Genomic DNA, 19,200 nt, shown 5'->3' with positions numbered 1-19,200 from the left:
TGACAGAGATGGTTCTAGGAGAACCCCCAAGCTACGAACCTGCTCCTTCAGGGGGACTGCAACCCCATCCAGGACATGTTGGACATCCACCATTCGGTCAGAAGAACCACCCACTAGCAGCATCTCAGTCTTGTCTGGACTGAGCCTCAGTTTATTAGCCCTCATCCAGTCCATTGTCGCAGCCAGGCACTGGTTCAGCACACTGACAGCCTCACCTGAAGAAGATGAAAAGGAGAAATAGAGCTGCGTGTCATCAGCATACTGATGGCAATGCACTCCAAAGCTCCAGATGACCGCGCCCAACAGTTTCATGTAGATGTTGAGCAGCATGGGGGACAGAACTGACCCCTGGGGAACCCCATACTGGAGAGTCCAGGGTGCCAAGCAATGTTCCCCAAGCACAACCTTCTGCAGTCAACTCGCCAAGTAGGAGCGGAACCACCGCCATGCAGTCCCTCCCACTCCCAATTCAGCAGGTCTTCCCACAAGGATACCATGGTCGATGGTATCAAAAGCCGCTGAGAGATCCAGGAGAATTAAGAGACGCGACCAAGGCTGTTTCCGTTCCAAAACCAGGCCTGAAACCCGACTGAAATGGGTCCAGATAATCCGTCTCATCCATTCCAAACTTAGAGATACATTTCAGAAAAGAAAAAAGTTAAATGATATAAGCTTATATCCAGCTACTATTTGGGTTTCTATTGCATTGTACATAACTATCTTTCCCTTTCATGAATTCAAGCTGCATAAGAGTTAAACATCAAGCTGCAAAAGAGAACACTAGTCCTTTCATAAAGGGATCAGATCATTATCCTTTGCAACTGTTTCCTTTTCTGGATACAATCACTCCAGAAAGAATTTCCACTTCAGTGTGAAATTAACAAGCAGGCAGTAGCAGCTCAGCAGAGAGCAAAAACATTCCTTCTTTCATCCTTAAGAGGGGCAAAATAATATAAAAGGCAAGAAGGGGCTCTTGGTCTGATTTCCAGCGGAGAATTGGGGGAGGGGGGAGAGGATTGCATCTCCTCCTCCAATAACTACAAGAGGAATTTGAGTCCGCCGCTGCCTTTCCTGCGCCCTATTTACACCCTAGCCAAAGTCCCACAAAAGCACAGTAGGCAGCAGCTCAGGCAACCTGTTCCTGGCTAGACCAAAGACAAATGTCTTTGTCAAGTCTCCGTTTTTTAGAAACCATTCTGCCCATTTCCATTGGAAGCAGTTGGACTAAAGCATTTTATTATGGCATGCTTATTCATTTATAACAACATATAAGTAATAATTGTTATCATTCTAGACAGAAGCGTTAACCTACACCCAGGCAAATCTACCTCACAGGGTTGTTGTAAGGATAAAGGGGAGGACTTTTTAGGCCATGAATGGACAACCTGTGATCCTCCAGATGGTCCTGAAGACCAACTCCTGTCAACCCTGACCAATGATTATGCTACCTGGGGTTGATGGGAGTTGGGATCCAGCAACATCTGGAGGGCTCCCAGTGGTTCCCTGTTCCTGCTTTAGGCCATCTTGAGCTCATTTGGAGGATCGTGGGGTAGAAGTAAATGTGTGTGTGTGGGGGGGCAAGATGACTAACATGCTCTCTCTGCTGTGAGTGCCAGAGCGACCTCCCGGAGAAAACCTTTACAAGCCCGGCCCAGGCAGGCAGCTCACTGGTGGGACAAGAGGGGGGGGCGCCACTGCTGTGCCAATGACAATGCATTCCGTCCACCGGCTTAAAGGGGAAGGTTCACTTGCCCCGGTTGAGGCTCTGGAGCAAAGCCTGGTAGCTCCCCCAACCCCACCCTTGAAGAAGCCTCTCTCTGGTGGGAGCTCCGGAAGAGCGCAGCGCAAGCGAGGACGGACCACCTCCCCTCTGTGCAAAGCAGCCGAGGAACTTCGGCCACTTTGCTCTTCAAGGGTTAACCAAAGACAACCGAGCGGAAGGAAAGAGCGCAAAGGAGGGAGGGACGTCCCTCTCCCGCCCCGCCTCCCTGCGAGAAATGCAGGCTGGAATCATGGAGCCCCCTTTGTGCGCAGCGATGCTGGCGAGCGGGGCTGCGCGGAGGGAGCCTCGAGCCAAAGGTAGGCAAGGGGGCGGAGGGGAGGGGGAGAGGGCGAGGAGCCCCCTGAAGCGCCCCCGCCCCGCAGACCCTCCCGATCGGAGGCTGCAGCTCTGCCCCGTCCCGTCCGCCTCCCCCTGAGCTGGGCTGGCTGTGTTGGGCCGGATCGAAGCATCCCTCGGAACATCTGCGGTTCTGCTGATGAATTTCTTGGCCTTCAGCTTGGAGATGGAGGCGCCTCAGAGTCGGAACAGAGCTAAGTAGGCAACAGTGCGCTAAATGGGCCGCTTCTGCATGTGTCCTCGTTTGTCCTTTGGTTCAGCTGCGATAGTTTGAATAGTGAGGCTATTCTGTCATTAATTCCATTCTGCCAGTCCTCCCCAATTTAATTCAGGAAAGCAGAAACGTGGCCCTGCCCTCCTTGTCTCAGGGTCGCCTGGCAAACAAACTGCTCAGCGAGTGACATTTTTCCTGAAATGGATGCAAATTGGTGGGAGCTACTTCCCTCCCTCTTCCTACACCAGGTGTAAGGTCCCTACCAAATCAGAGGGAGTTATCCAGTTTCTCCACACAATGCAGCTTTATGGCACATCCACAGTCTACATTGAAAGCATATGGCTTCCTCCAAAGAGTCCTGGGAGTTGTAGTTTATGAAGGGTGCTGGGAATGTAGCACAGTGATGAAAAACTATAATCCAGGATTCATTGGGGGAAGCCATGTGCTTTACATTTGTGTTCAATGTGGAGCCGGAGTGGTAGAAGATTTGCCCCACTATCTGCTTGAATGCTCCCTATATGTTCATCCTAGGGACAAATTTTTAGGAGACATGATTAAACTACAGGATGATCCCCAGGCCGATGGTCTTATCCCCTTCCTTCTAGCTGATAATGATTATATGGTCACATACAGGGTAGCTCATTATGCCCTAGCAGCGCAAAAGTCACAGGTAAAACACTCAGACATGGCAGACCAGACAGGGTAATATCCGGCTAGGCCTTACAAGGTACGAGCCGGATAGATGGATAGCTAGGCATTACTGTCATATCCTGCATTATTTTAAGCATGTCTAGTGGTTTGTATATTTGATGTATGATTGTTTTAATAGATGTATGAAAATGATTGTTCATCTGCGACGGCCTAAGGTCATGCCATAAATATTTGATGATGATGATGATGTGTTCAATGTGCTTTAAATGTCTGGTGTGATTATACACTTCTATCATGTCTCCTCTAAGCTTTTTCTCTACAGCAAAAATCCTCAAATGTTGCCACCCTTGATCATTTTGTTTGCCCATTTCTCTACCTCTTCCACCCCTAGAATGCTATTTTTGCAGTCAGGCAACCAGAACTGAAGACAGCGTTCCAAGTAGGATCACATCTTCGATGTGTACAATGGCATTATGATATTGGCAGTTTTATTTTCAAACTGTGTCTTAATGATCCCTCACATGGAATCCACCAATTTCATAGCTATAACATCATCATCTTAATTGAGGCGTCCACTATGACCTCAAGGTCTCTCTCCTGTCAGTCACCACCAGTTCAGTTAGGATTTTTCACTTCTGTGCATCACTTTACACTTCCTTAAATTTAATTGCATTTGCTCTTTAAAGCCAAGCCTGCTTGGACAGTTCCTTTTGGAGTTCCTCACAATCCCTCTTTATTTTAATCACTCTGAACTTGATATCAACAGTAAAGTTGGTTACTTCACTTCTCATCCCAAATCCATGTCATTTAGCAACAAGTTTAAAAGCACAGGTCCTAATCCTGATGATAGGCGGGGGGACACTTCTTACATCCCTCCATTGGGAGAACTGTTCATTTATTCCGACTTTCTCCTTCCTGATCTTTAAACAATTCCTGATGCATGAGAGCATATTTCCCGATATCCCATGATTGCTGAGTTCCACTCCATGTTTGGTAATTTTGTCTTTAATAATATTTTCCACTATTTTCCCCAGAACAGCTAATAGGCCTCTGATTTCCCTGATACCAGTCCATATGGTAGCAAGTCTTCGAGAGAACGTACATATTTTTGTTAGAAGATCAGATGCCATCTGGACCTGAGGTGATTTGTGAACTCTAAAGGAAAAGATCCTGCTTGCCCCATCTCTCTTCAGAGTGTGAGTGGAGGGCAGATAATGTCCATGCCTTGCCTGGGAGTATCAATGAAGAAGGCAATGGTTTTCTTCTTCCAGGGATTGGTGACCTTTGAGGAAGGGTCCTTGCACTTCTCCCAGGAGGAACGGGCTCAGCTGGATCCAGACTAGAGAGCTCTGTACAAGGAGATCATGTGGGAGATTAATGAGATGGCGATTTATGCTGTTAGAATTAGGAGAGGTTAAGGATAGCCTTCTTACTCCCTTCCTGGCACCCCTGCTTCGCAAATCTGACCCACAATGCATTTCAGATTATCCGTTGGAGCTGCCATCATTTCCTACACCCCCTTTTCACAGACAGGAAGGCTCTGGGATGCCAATTTAGTTTTGATAATTCTGGGATCCTAGGACAGCAGCCCCTGTGCTTCCCAGCCAGAGTCCTCTTTAACTTACTCTGCAAGGCCTACAACCAACACTCTTCCCTTTTTGCTGCCACCAGTCTGAAGAGTCAGCTTTTCTTTAGCACCTCAAAATCCTTTTACTCGGTAGTGGGGAACCCACGTTTTAGCCCAAGCATCTACCTGATCCTAAGTCACTCCTTACCTCCAGGATATTGGTCCTCTCAGGTGTAAAGCTGTTTGGCTGGTCCACTGCAGGCTTTTTCCTGATGGTGGATGAGGGACAAAGGCTGCACATCTCAGCCCATCTTTTAAAGGTATTTCCTCCTAGATATGTTTATGGCATACTGGGCTCTCTTGGATCAATTAAAGCCGAACTCACATAGTGTGTGTGTGTGTGTGTTATGTGCCTTTAAGTCAGTTACAACTTATGGCGACCTTATGAATCAGTGGCCTCCAATAGAATCTGTCATGAACCATCCTGTTCAGATCTTGTAAGTTCAGGTCTATGGCTTCCTTTATGGAATCAATCCATCTCTTGTTTGGCCTTCCTCTTTTTCTACTCCCTTCTGTTTTTCCCAACTTTCTCATCTTTTCTAGTGAGCATGTCTTCTGATTATGTATCCAAAGTGTCATGGAAACTTGAATTCAAGTTGTGTAGCAAAGAATTGTGGGGTTTCATTTGTTAATGTGGGATCTTAACAGGTTAACATTTGGCTTCTGTATTAGAGCTCTGAGTTGGCAGTTTTGTTTCCCAGCTGCGGGTAATCAGAGGCCCACCCTTGTGGTTGTTGTTATGTGCCTTCACGTCGAGTACAACTTATGGCAACCCTATGAACCCATGATCTCCAACAGCATCTGTCGAGAACCACCCTGTTCAGATCTTCTAAGTTCAGGTCTGTGGCTTCCTTTATGGAATCAATACATCTCTTGTTTGCCCTTCCTCTTTTTCTACTTCCTTCTGTTTTCCCCAGCATTATTGTCTTTTCTAGTGAATCAGCTGTTCTCATGATGTGTCCAAAGTATGATAACCCCAGTTTCATCATTTTTGCTTCTAACAGTAGTTCTGATTTAATTTGTTCTAACACCCAATTATTTGTCTTTTTCATGGTCCATGGTATACACAAAGCTCTCCTCCAATACCACATTTCAAATGAGTTGATTTTTCTTTTCACTGTCCAACTTTCAAATCCATACATAGAGAACAGGAATACCATGGTCTGAAAGATCTTGACTTTGGTGATCGGTGATGCTGTGATGTTCCCTCCTTTCTCTGTGACCACTAGTGATGTCTCACCTCTGTCAGGCCCACCTTATGATGTGTAGCCTACCTCTGGCCACCCTGGTCAGGATCGTTGTGTTTATTTTACCTCTCTCCGCTCTAGCACAGATCTCAAAAGATCCCCCTGCTAGGCCACACTACCCAACACTCTGTGTACCCAATATAGCCTCTAGACCAGTGTTTCTCAACCTTTTTTATTTTTTGTTGCTGGACTACAGTTCCCATAATTCCTGACCATTGGCCATGCTGACTGGGGCTGATGGGAGTTGTAGTCCAGCAACAACAACAACAAAAAGGTTGAGAAACACTGCTCTAGACTGTGCCTTAGTCTCTTCCTGGCTATTTTGATACCTTTTGTCTGTGTGTATCGGTAATTCCCAACCCCCCTGAAGCCTCTTGCCTATGAAGCTCACAGCTCTGGGTTGCTCTGTGGTACTGGATGTTGATACAATATCTCTTCCTTCGCTGCTGCCACAATTCGATACCATTTCTTCTTCAGCCTTGGTTACTCTGCCTCCCCCCCTGGTCTGTACACCCCTGCTAAGGAATCAGGCTTTAAGTAAACCGAGAAAAGGTATATTGATAACACTAGGAATAACAAGATTACTTATAGATTTCGTTGACAAGCAAATTTTATTCAAATTTTCATAAAACATACAAAACAAAATCATAAAACATTCAAAGACAAAAAACAAAACAAAACAAAAATGATTAAACAAAAAAATAAAATGTTGACTTCCCATTTGTCGCAGATCAAATCAGTTATAGGTCTACAATATATAACAATCCTGTCTCTTAAATTATATTATAAAATCACTTTTCTCCAGTAGTTATCTTAATTAATCATCAAATCTCATAAACATTACTTTGTTCTTTCCACAAAAAGTCAAAGAGAGGTTTCAATTCTTTAAGAAATATATCTATCAATTTTTCTCCAAATAAACATGTTGATTAATCCATCTCGTTAATAATAATAATAATCTTATTGTCATAACCATAGTCCAAATAAACATATCGATTAATCCATCTCATCAAAATCTGTTAGGTCCAATAATTTCAATAGCCATTATTCCATTATCCATATTAGTTCCATCTTCCATCTTCAATAGTCCTGTTAAGTCCAGTAATTTCAGTGTCCAGTCTTCCATTATCAGTATTCCATAATAATCTTGCTGTCATAACCATAGTCATATAATAAGAGTCTGATGGGAATTTCCTCTATCCCAAATATTTTCTTGCCATCAATTCTGAATAAGTTGCTGAAATATTGTTGTAAAGTCATATCTCTGTTCTTCTTTTTTACAAAATGCACTGGCTCATCTCTTGAGAGTTTTTCCATTGTCACATGGCTGCAGTTAATTCCATAGATTTTCTCTATATCAAGCTCCATCACGTCATTCCAGTCCAGAAGATTATCCAAGCCATTGCTAACTTTATCTCTAATATCTTCATTAATTTCTTCAGAGATAACGTTAAATTCCAAACAGTAGATTTTATTTCTAATATCCATAAACTCCAGATCTTTTTCCAATTCCACATTTGTTCCAATCTCCAGGGCTTGTATCTTCCCTTTATTTTTTCTTTTCTCATCTCTGATCTCATTCTCCTCTCTCACAGGATCCCCTATTTCTTTAAGCTCCTGCGTCATTTTGCTCAGTTCAATTTTCAGCTCCTTACTGCCCTGTCGCAGGGTTTGTTTCGTTATCTCAATCTCATCCATTATTTTCTGAAACATAATTACTTCCAGATTCTCAGCCACTTTCTTGATTGCCATTTTTAAAACCACGAAAACAAAACAAAACAAAAATAAAGAACCACTTCTTATTTCAGCAACAATTGGGTTAATATTCCAGGCTTGATGACATCACAGTATAAACAGAGCAGCCTGCCTTATCTCTCTATGTTCAAGAATACAAAACAAATTTAGTTCTCAGCATCAAAACAGTTAGTGGCGTCGTGAAGAAGCAGATTCGTCAAAATAAAATAGACCAAAAAGAGAATAGTCCCAGACAATATAATGTTCCTCGGAACAGAAATCCCTCTTCTGTTTATATTTTTAGAATGCACTTCCAGGACAGCTTTTTGCAATAGAAACAGAGATAAGCTGTTAATTTCGTGAATAACAGAGAAGAGTTATAGCTCACCTAGAAGTTCTTTAAAGCTGATTCATTTGACAAATCTCTTTTTGCTGCAACAATTTAAACCAAGTAAAAAAAATAATAGAAAGAAGGGTGCTTGCCTGTTAGTCCGTTTTCTCTTTGAAGAAAAGATAAACGTATCGCATTAATCAGATAGAGCTTGTTCAGAAGTCCGTCCGGCATTGCTGGCTGGACCTTTTCTCATAAATTAATGAAATCCAGTCCTCCCAACAAAAACAGGCTTTTGAGGTTGATCTCTACGTTTCTCCCTGCCCGGGAGAAATTTCATCAGTCAAAAAAAAAAAATGTTCTGACTGATTTATATCTGAATAAGCTTCTTTTGAGGCAGGAGCCCGTCTCAAAAGCAGGCACAAGCGAAGTCACCCTTCCCGGAAGTCGACAAGCATATGGTTTCATATATGTTTCTGTTATGTTCCTAATTCCTAATATTCGCTTCAGAACTCCGAATCCAGTCTCTCAACAGCCACCTCTTACTCTCCACATCAACCTCCCTGTCTACAACCACCCTGTCCAACACCCACCACCATGACTCAACTGTCATCCTCTCATTTATACCTTCAGCCATTCAAACACACAGCCAATCATCCTCCAGCATTCTACAGCCCATGTACTCATCCTTCCCACTCACTCCACTTACCATATTTCCTATAATAAACTTGCACTTACCATATTTACATTACATTCACATACAGGAACATCACAAATGCATCTTTGCATTTGAGGATCTTTTCTTGTAGCTACCCTTGCCAGTCCAAGATTTCTTGACTATTGTCTCCAGTTTGGTTAATGACTGTGCCAAGGTATTGATAATCCTTGACAAGTTCAATGTCCTCGTTGCCAACTTTGTTTTTCTTATGTGCCTTCAAGTCAATTATGACTTATGGTGACCCTATGAATCAGTGACCTCCAAGAGCATCTGTCATGAACCACCCTGTTCAGATCTTGTAAGTTCAGGTCTGTGGCTTCCTTGATGGAATCAATCCATCTCTTGTTTGGCCTTCCTCTTTTTCTACTCCCTTCTGTTTTCCCCAGCATTATTATCTTTTCTAGTGAATCATGTCTTCTCATGGTGTGTCCAAAGTATGAGAACCTCAATTTCATCATTTTAGCTTCTAGTGACAGTTCTGGTTTAATTTGTTCTAACACCCAATTATTTGTCTTTTTCACAGTCCATGGTATCCGCAAAGCTCTGCTCCAATACCACATTTCAGATGAGTTGATTTTTGTCTTATCCACCTTTTTCACTGTCCAACTTTCACATCCATATTTAGAAATCGGGAATACCATGGACTGTATGATCCTGACTTTGGTGTTCAGTGATGCATCTTTCCATTTGAGGACCTTTTCTAGTTCTCTCATAGCTGCCCTCCCCAGTCCTAGCCTTTAGCTTTACTCTGATTTTTGATACGACCAGTTCATGATCTATACAGCAGTCTGCTCCTGGTCTTGTTTTCGCAGAAAATATGGGACTTCTCCATCTTGTGCTACCAATTATATAATCCATTTGATTCCTATATTGACCAGCTGGTGATGTCCATGTGTACAGTCGTCTTTTCGGTTGCTCAAAAAATGTGTTTGCAAGGAACAAATCATTGGCTTCACAGAATTCAATCAGTCTTTCTCCTGCTTCATTTCTGTCTCCTAAGCCCCATTTCCCCACAAATCCTAGTTCTTCTCTGTTCCCTACTTTTGCATCCCATTCCCCCTTGATTATCAACATATCTTGTTTTGGTGAGTGATCAATTTCCTCCTGTACTTCTGCGTAAAATCTCTCCAATTCTTCTTCTTCTGCATTTGACGATGGAGCATAGATTTGGATGATGGTTATGTGAATAGGTTTCCCATTTAATCATTGATATCACTCACTCAGACCTTGCGTTGTAGCTCCTAATTGCTTTTGCTACAACACTTCTCACTATTAAAGCACCCCGTTTCTTCTTCATTTCTCATTTCCTGCATAAAATATTTTGTAGTTGCCTGATTGAAAATGTCCCATTCCAGTCCATTTTAATTCACTCATGCCAAGTATTGTAATGTTGATACATTCCATTTCTTGCTTGACAATTTCTAACTTTCCCTGGTTCATGCTTCTCACATTCCATGTTCCTATTGTGTGCATTGTTCAACTCTGGACTCTTCTTTTGCATCTGTGCGCATCAGCCTCTGGGCTTCCTTTTGGCTTTGACCCAGCTGTGTCATTAGTCACAGCTCTACTTGTCCTTGTCCTTTGTTCTTCCCCAGTAGCTCGTTGAGTGCCTTCTGACCTGGGGGTTTCATCTTCCAGCACTATCTCAGGTTGCATTTTGGATACTCTGTTCATAGGGTTTTCGTGGTAAGAGATTCCTCTGAGTTTGGATACATCGAGTTTGTGTTCTTTTTTATTTTCTTCTTTTGGACAAGACTTCCATTTTCTAAAGGAAGACTTTTTGCCTCTAAGAGCTTCTTTGACTTTCCTCATTAACCATGCTGGCATCCCTCTGGTCGGTTCCATGACCAACTGGTCTAGGGCATAGTCATTTAGAATATCTAGAAATTTTGCTTCTTTATCATGAGTGGAACACATATGCAGCCAGTCTATGTCTGGGTAGTTGAAGTCACCCATTACTACCACATTTCCTAGTTTGGATGCTTCCTCAATTTCATATCTCATCTCAAGGTCTCCCTGAACATTTTGATTGGGGGACGATAGATCGTTCCCAATATTAAATCCCTCCTGGGGCATGGTATCACCACCCACAACAATTCTGTGGAGGAATCCGCCTCTTTTGGGGTTTCAAGCTTGCTGGATTCAATGCCTTCTTTCATGTATAGAGCGACTCTGCCACCAATACATCCTTCCCTGTCCTTCCGATATAGTTTATATCCAGGGATAACCGTATCCCACTGGTTTTCTCCATTCCACCAGGTCTCCATTATGCTCACTATATCAATGCTGTTCTCTAAGACCAGGCACTCCAGTTCTCCCATCTTGGTTCGGAGGCTCCTAGCATTAGCGTACAGGCACTTGTAAGCAGTGTCTCTCTTCAAGTGTCTTTGGCACTTGTGGTTTGGCCTGTGGTAATTTTGCCCTTCTGAATTGATATCCTGGGCCCCTGCTCTCACAATGCCTACTTCTAGGCCTACTCCTTTTAAAATGTCATCATTTCTTTGGTCTTTATCCCAGGGGGGAGGTTTATTCCAAACCGGACCTTCCTCAGCTCCTGTCGGGTTTCCCCCCTCAGTCAGTTTAAAAACTGCTCTGCTACCTTTTTAATTTTAAGTGCCAGCGGTCTGGTTCCATTCTGGTTCAAGTGGAGCCCGTCCCTTTTGTACAGGCCCATCTTGTCTCAAAATGTTCCCCAGTGCCTAACAAATCGAAACCCTTCCACCCGACACCATCGTCTCATCCACGCATTGAGACTGCGAAGCTGGGCCTGTCTGGCTGGTCCTGCGTGTGGAACCGGTAGCATTTCAGAGAAAGCCACCTTGGAGGTTCTGGCTTTCAGCATCCTACCTAGCAACCTAAATTCACAACCTGTTACCAAGCACCTACTGCTAAAATAACAAAGTACAAGTACAAACTTTATTGCATCTTAGCCATGAGCCTTTTGCAAATACATATACATAAACAAATACGGACACATATACAGAAATATGTTTAAAAAAGGTTTCCTATGGGTCTGTTAACCTATGGATAAAACACTCTCTCAATTTTTGTGCGGCTATCGCAAAATTTGCAACCGCAAGGGAAACTGACCTGGAGTAGTCCGATAAAAGTATATTGACCTTCACCTCATCGGGGTAAGGTGCTATTGGTTCTAAAAATGGTTTTAAATTTTTTTGCATAGGTTGTTCATACAGGGGACAATGGAGCAGATAGTGATCAATCTCATCAATGGCAGAACAGCCGTAAGAACATTGGCGTTGAGCCAGAGGGATGCCTTTGTACCTGCCATCGAGAAAAGCTGAGGGCATAACTTGAAATCGAAGAGCCGTAAAAGCTCTTCTGATTTTAGGTATGTCTAGAGTGTCAAGATAATTAGACATGTAGTGGTTTAATTTAAAACATGGGTACCAACGTGAAAAAGGCGCCGTCATAATATAGGCTCAATCTTGGCCTGCATCATTCTCAAAGATTAAGTTACGAAGGGCTATTCTGTTAAAATCAAGCACTTTGGATTGAGAAAGTTCGTATTTTGTAAGTAACTTCAGACATTCTGAGGCCCAGCCCTCAGAGTGCATTTGTTCTAGCCAGCATTGTTTAACCAGAGCTGCATCCTCCATTTTAAGGATTCTCTGCCAGAGTCTTAAATTGGCCAAATTGATGCGAGCTGCAATTGATGGTAATCCCAGCTCGGCTCTAAGATGTGCTGCTGGTGTCCCCGATGGTAAACCCAAAACCATTCTCATAAACGCGTTTTGAGTAGGCTCAATTTGGTGACCGGCAGAGAGGCCCCACAATTCTGAGCCATAAAGGATTTTTGGAATTATTTTGGATTTAAGAATTTTAATCATGGGTAGTACCAGTTGGCCTCCTTGCGAAAAATAAAACCTTCTGGCTAGGCCTAAGATTTGGGTTCCGGCTAATGACGTGGCTTTTATTTGCGTTGCCCAGGAAAGTCTGTTGGACAGGTGGATTCCGAGATATTTAAATGATGGAACCGGATCAATAGGGGCCCCATTTAATATCCAGGAGTTCTTGACTTTGGAGAATTTGCCACAAACCATATTTTTTTATTTATTATGGTTGATCTTAAGTTTATGTAATCAGCAATATTCATCTAGTTTGCGGAGCATACATCTAAGCCCAATTTTATTCAAGGAACAGATGGCCACGTCATCCGCATATAAAAGGATAGGAACCTTTTTATTACCTACTGAGGGGGGAAAAAAGGAGGGCGAAGATACTGCCTCCACTAGGTCATTTATAAAGAAGTTAAACAAAAAGGGTGCCAAGAGGCATCCCTGTTTCACTCCCCTGGATACTGGAATTTTCGATGATAGGGCGCCATTGTTGCCTAGGCGCACCTGAATGTTGTTTGATTGATATAAAGCCCTGATCAGCCAGAACAGTCTACGATCAATATTCGATTGGGCGAGTTTTTGCCAGAGAAGTCCTCTGTCCACTGTATCGAATGCCGCGGAGAAATCTACAAATGCTATATATAAAGATGGCCAAATTTTTCCCCTTGTTTTCCTTATCAAGTGATGCAGAATAAAGGCCTGATCAATTGTGTTCCGTTTTATTCTAAAGCCAGCTTGTTCTTCGTGTATGATTGAGTTAGTTTGCTCTCAGTCATTTAATTTGTTTAGAAGAAAACGGCTATAAATCTTCGCTGTTACATCTAATAAACTAATCGGGCGGTAATTTGATGGCTTTGAGGGGTCCCCTTTTTTAAAAATCGGAACCACTATGCTAGTGTGCCATCCCCTCGGGATACAACCTGTATTATTTATATTAGTAAAGAGGGCCGCAAGTAGTGGGGCCCACCAGGATAGATCCTGGAGCAGGAAATCAGGAGGTATCATATCCTCTCCAGGAGCTTTCCCAGCTTTCAGGGATTGCACTAGCCTCTCAGTCTCATCAGTGGTGATCATAGGCCATAGCGGGATGTCTTCTAGCTCTTTCGATATGTCCACAGTCTTAGTGAAAAAGGAGCTGCCGAAGATTAAACTAAAATGTGCTATCCATTCCTCTTGCATAATGGGGGGCAAGGATGTATTGTTCTTTGGATTGAACTTCCCTTGTAAAAGACTCCAAAATTCTTTCTCATGACCCAAACGCACAGCTTTATCCAAAGCGCTCCAGTTTGCTTGATAAAAGGCTAGTCTTTTGGCTTTTAAAAGGGATTTATAAGCTCTCCTCTGTAATATAAGCTGATGGAAGTTATCAATTCGATTAGAGGCTCTAAAAATTTTAATTTGTCCGATTAGCTGTTTCTTAGACATCCTGCACTCTTTATCAAACCACGATTTGGGTTGGAATGAAGCCGAAGTCCTAGTTATAGCTGTAATTCTAGGGCAAAGTTCATCAATTAATAGATCATATGTTCTAATCGCATTCTGAGAATTTGTTATGGCTATCTGTTGTAAATATTAAGGACCCTGTAACCAACAGACATGGTTTAGCACTCTTGCAATTAATTCAAAAATTCGATTTGATCTGTTTAAATGGCTCCTCCTTAGACATATCTAAAGGCTCATTTACCTATTTATCAAGCCAAGGGGCCAGTACAGTTGACTACTTTTTGGGCTCACATCGTATAATAAATAGAGTTAAAGAACTTAATATATTATCGAGACCTGAAAGTGATCATCTACCTTTAAGGCTAACCCTTATACCTTTTGTTAAAAACAGTGCTAACTCAAAAAAAAATCTGTTACAGTTTCTGTGCACAGGTATAAACGACGTAAATGGACACAAGTGATAGGGCTTCAGGCCCATTCCATTCTGTTATCAGATCCATTCCCATATTTACAACAGATAGCTAAAATAACTCTGTACAAGGCCTCGAGCTTTGACAGTTAACCTCTGATATCAACAGAGCTCCCAGAAATATGTTTTCAAAGTACAAATCATAATACATTCACAGGATTTCTCCACAGCATTTTATCTCCTTTCCTTTTCATTCCATCAGGATACATTTGGGGGGTCAAGGCTGAGGGAGAACCATCTGAAGTATCACTGGAAAAAGCTGAGGAGCAGGTGCAGGAGCAGAAACTGAGGAGTCAAGATGGAGCAAAGAGACAAAAGGAGAGACAGACTCACACGGGAGACAAACCTTATCAATGCTTCGAGTGTGGAAAGAGCTTCAGGTGGGGTAGCCACCTTACTTCGCATCAAAGAACTCACACAGGAGACAAACCTTATAAATGCTTTGAGTGTGGAAAGAGCTTCAGTCAGAGTAGCAACCTTACTTCGCATCAAAGAACTCATACAGGGGACAAACCTTATACATGCTTCGAGTGTGGAAAGAGCTTCAGTGACAGTAGCCACCTTACTTCGCATCAAAGAAGTCACACAGGAGACAAACCTTATAAATGCTTGGAGTGTGGAAAGAGCTTCAGTCACTATAGCAACCTTAGTAAACATGAAAAAATTCACACAGGGGACAAACCTTATCAATGCTTAGAGTGTGGAAAGTGCTTCAGTCAGAGTGGCCACCTTACTTCGCATCAAAGAACTCACACAGGAGACAAACCTTATAAATGCTTGGAGTGTGGAAAGAGCTTCAGTCGGGGTAGCCACCTTACTTTGCATCAAAGAACTCACACAAGAGGCAAACCTTATAAATCCTTGAAGTGTGGAAAGAGCTTCAGTCAGAGTTGCAATCTTACTGTGCATCAAAGAACTCACTCAGGGGACAAACCTTATAAATGCTTCGAGTGTGGAAAGAGCTTCAGTCGGAGTAACAGCCTTACTTCGCATCAAAGAACTCACACAGGGGATAAACCTTATAAATGCTTGGAGTGTGGAAAGAGCTTCAGTGAGAGTTGCAGCCTTACTGTGCATCAAAGAACTCACACAGGGGACAAACCTTCTACATGCTTCGAGTGTGGAAAGAGCTTCAGTCGGAGTAACAGCCTTACTTCGCATCAAAGAACTCACACAGGGGACAAACCTTATAAATGCTTGAAGTGTGGAAAGAGCTTCAGTCAGAGTTGCAACCTTACTTCGCATCAAAGAACTCACACAGGGGACAAACCTTATAAATGCTTTGACTGTGGAAAGAGCTTCAGTCAGAGTAGCACCTTTACTTCACATCAAAGAACTCACACAGGGGACAAACCTTATACATGCTTCGAGTGTGGAAAGAGCTTCATTAAGAGTAGCCACCTTACTTCGCATCAAAGAACTCACACAGGTGACAAACCTTATAAATGCTTGGAGTGTGGAAAGAGCTTCAGTCAGAGTGGCCACCTTACTTCGCATCAAAGAACTCACACAGGGGACAAACCTTATAAATGCTTCGAGTGTGGAAAGAGCTTTAGTCAGGGTAGCTACCTTTCTTTGCATCACAAAACTCATACAGGCGACAAACCTTATAAATGCTTGTAGTGTTGAAAGACCTTTCATCAGAATGGCTACCTTCAGGCGCATCAAAGGATCTGTACAAGGGAAGAGATTTATCAATGCTTTGAAAAGTTTGTTGTTGTTATGTGACTTCAAGTTGATTAAGACTTATGGCGACCCTATGAATCAGTGACCTCCAAGAGCATCTGTCATGAACCTCCCTGTTCAGATCTTGTAAGTTCAGGTCTGTGGCTTCCTTGATGGAGTCAATCCATCTCTTGTTTGGCCTTCCTCTTTTTCTACTCCCTTCTGTTTTTCCCAGCATTATTGTGTTTTTCTAGTGAATCGAGTTCCAAGGGCCAGATAGAAAGGTCTGGAGGGCCACATTTGCCCCCACCCTCAGGGAGAGATGCTCCCCATCCCTGGGTTGAAGGCTAACATCCAGTCCTCACAGCATGACTATGTTCTCTGTTGTTTCAAGAGGCAGCTCAGGCCCCGCCCGGGGGATTGAAAGTACACTATTTCTAGAAGAGATGTACAAATAAGTATAAAGCAGGCAGGTATAACTGTCAATCAACCAAAAAAGGGACATCCCCTCATTTCCTCCCCCCCCCTCAAAAAAGGTAATGAAAGGCAAGCAAGGGATGGTGCTTAAGGGAAGGGTGCAGTGTAGCAGGATATTGTCGTACCATCCTTCTGGAAAGTCTGCATCCTCTGAGCATGGCAAGATGGTGTCCCACAGGGAGAATGATGGGATGCCCACAGAGCAGCCAAGTCTAACTGATGAGGGCTGCAGGCGGGGAGGGGGAGGAGAGAGAGAGAGAGAGAGATCACTATGGGGAGGGGGAATTAATCCCAGCCAGGGTTTGGGTCCATCACCTTGGATATGGGGCCAATTTGAAATACCAAGGCAGTTGGGGGGACACTGCACCATCCCTGCCATGATTGACTCTTCCCTGCTGCTCCCTCAGGTGAAATCCCACCCATGCAGCACAGCACGAAGCAAGCTCCTCTGTCATTCTTTCATAAAGTTACTTCTATTTCCCAGTGTGCGTTCATTCAGGAGAGGCTTGGCTGTGAACCGGTACCTTGGCCACTGACCACGACTACTGTGTGAATTGGGGATTTTGCCTAAAGGCTCCAGGGCAAGGAGTTCCTGTTTGGCTCTTGCTGTCTGTAATCCTTGGCAAGTTTTCTGGGCTCTGAGTTTCCCCTTGGCTCAGGATGGTTAACCAGTCTAAGGGGTGGTGGCACTCTACCTTATACTGTCATTATAAATTGTTTTTATATAGTTTTAAATTTTAAAATTGTGTTTTAAATTGTTTTTAAAATATGTGTTTTAAATTGTATATTTGTTTTAATGTTTTTGATTGCTGTAAACTGCCCAGAGAGCTTCGGCTATGGGGTGGTATACAAGTGCAGTCAATCAATCAATCAATCAATTATTGCAAAGGGGCAGTCCTTTCTCGGGGCTATGTAATGCCAAGGTTGCCAGGGATTTCATCTCATCTCCTGCACTCAATGGATCAGCATGTCATGGAACACATAAGAACTAAGAACATAAGAAGAGCCTGCTGGATCAGGCCAGTGGCCCATCCAGTCCAGCATCCTGTTCTCACAGTGGCCAACCAGGTGCCTGGGGGAAGCCCGCAAGCAGGACCCGAGTGCAAGAACACTCTCCCCTCCTGAGGCTTCCGGCAACTGGTTTTCAGAAGCATGCTGCCTCTGACTAGGGTGGCAGAGCACAGCCATCACGGCTAGTAGCCATTGATATGCCTGTCCTCCATGAATTTGTCTAATCTTCTTTTAAAGCCATCCAAGCTGGTGGCCATTACTGCATCTTGTGGGAGCAAATTCCATAGTTTGACTATGTGCTGAGTAAAGAAGTATTTCCTTTTGTCTGTCCTGAATCTTCCAACATTCAGCTTCTTTCAATGTCCATAAGTTCTAGTATTATGAGAGAGGGAGAAGAACTTTTCTCTATCCACTTTCTCAATGCCATGCATAATTTTATACACTTCTATCATGTCTCCTCTGACCCGCCTTTTCTCTAAACTAAAAAGCCCCAAATGCTGCAACCTTTCCTCATAAGGGAGTCGCTTCATCCCCTTGATCATTCTGGTTGCCCTCTTCTGAACCTTTTCCAACTCTATAATATCCTTTTTGAGATGAGGCGACCAGAACTGTACACAGTATTCCAAATGCGGCCGCACCATAGATTTATACAACGGCATTATGATATCGGCTGTTTCATTTTCAATACCTTTCCTAATTATCGCTAGCATGGAATTTGCCTTTTTCACAGCTGCTGCACACTGGGTCGACATTTTCATCGTGCTGTCCACTACAACCCCGAGGTCTCTCTCCTGGTCGGTCACCGCCAGTTCAGACCCCATGAGCGTATATGTGAAATTAAGATTTTTTGCTCCAATATGCATAATTTTACACTTGTTTATATTGAATTGCATTTGCCATTTTTCTGCCCATTCACTCAGTTTGGAGAGGTCTTTTTGGAGCTCTTCGCAATCCCTTTTTGTTTTAACAACCCTGAACAATTTAGTGTCATCAGCAAACTTGGCCACTTCACTGCTCACTCCTAATTCTAGGTCATTAATGAACAAGTTGAAAAGTACAGGTCCCAATACCGATCCTTGAGGGACTCCACTTTCTACAGCCCTCCATTGGGAGAACTGCCCATTTATTCCTACTCTCTGCTTTCTGCTTCTTAACCAATTCCTTATCCACAAGAGGACCTCTCCTCTGATTCCATGACTGCTAAGCTTCCTCAGAAGTCTTTGGTGAGGTACCTTGTCAAATGCTTTTTCAAAGTCTAAGTACACTATGTCCACAGGATCACCTCTATCTATATGCTTGTTGACACTCTCAAAGAATTCTAAGAGGTTACTGAGACAGGACTTTCCCTTGCAGAAGCCATACTGGCTCTGGTTCAGCAAGGCTTGTTCTTCTATGTGCTTAGTTAATTTAGCTTTAATCATACTTTCTACCAGTTTTCCCGGGACAGAAGTTAAGCTAACTGGCCTGTAATTTCCAGGATCCCCTCTGGATCCCTTTTTGAAGATTGGCGTTACATTTGCCACTTTCCAGTCCTCAGGCACGGAGGTGGACCCGAGGGACAAGTTACATATTTTAGTTAGCAGATCAGCAATTTCACATTTGAGTTCTTTGAGAACTCTCGGGTGGATGCCATCCGG

At 43.2% G+C, this 19,200-nt stretch overlaps 1 protein-coding gene across 2 annotated transcripts; it reads left to right on the top strand.

The window, feature by feature from the left end:
• Window positions 1-1,994: 1,994 nt before the first annotated feature.
• LOC133389205 (zinc finger protein 135-like) lies at window positions 1,995-17,253 on the top strand. 2 transcript variants are annotated; one of them, XM_061636428.1, is made up of 3 exons: window positions 1,995-2,079; window positions 5,313-5,450; window positions 14,613-17,253. In XM_061636428.1, the coding sequence occupies exons 1-3, from the start codon at window positions 1,998-2,000 to the stop codon at window positions 16,031-16,033; spliced, it is 1,641 nt and encodes a 546-aa protein (XP_061492412.1). In that variant the 5' UTR covers window positions 1,995-1,997; the 3' UTR covers window positions 16,034-17,253. The 2 variants fall into 2 exon arrangements, with proteins under 2 accessions (XP_061492412.1, XP_061492421.1); XM_061636437.1 differs by lacking the exon at window positions 5,313-5,450 and having other exon boundaries at window positions 2,000-2,079.
• The last annotated feature ends 1,947 nt before the right edge of the window (window positions 17,254-19,200 follow it).

The sequence above is a fragment of the Rhineura floridana genome, chromosome 1 (assembly GCF_030035675.1).
Source record: "Rhineura floridana isolate rRhiFlo1 chromosome 1, rRhiFlo1.hap2, whole genome shotgun sequence".
NCBI classification, from domain to species: domain Eukaryota; kingdom Metazoa; phylum Chordata; class Lepidosauria; order Squamata; family Rhineuridae; genus Rhineura; species Rhineura floridana.
This window is presented reverse-complemented; position numbering and strand designations above follow the sequence as displayed.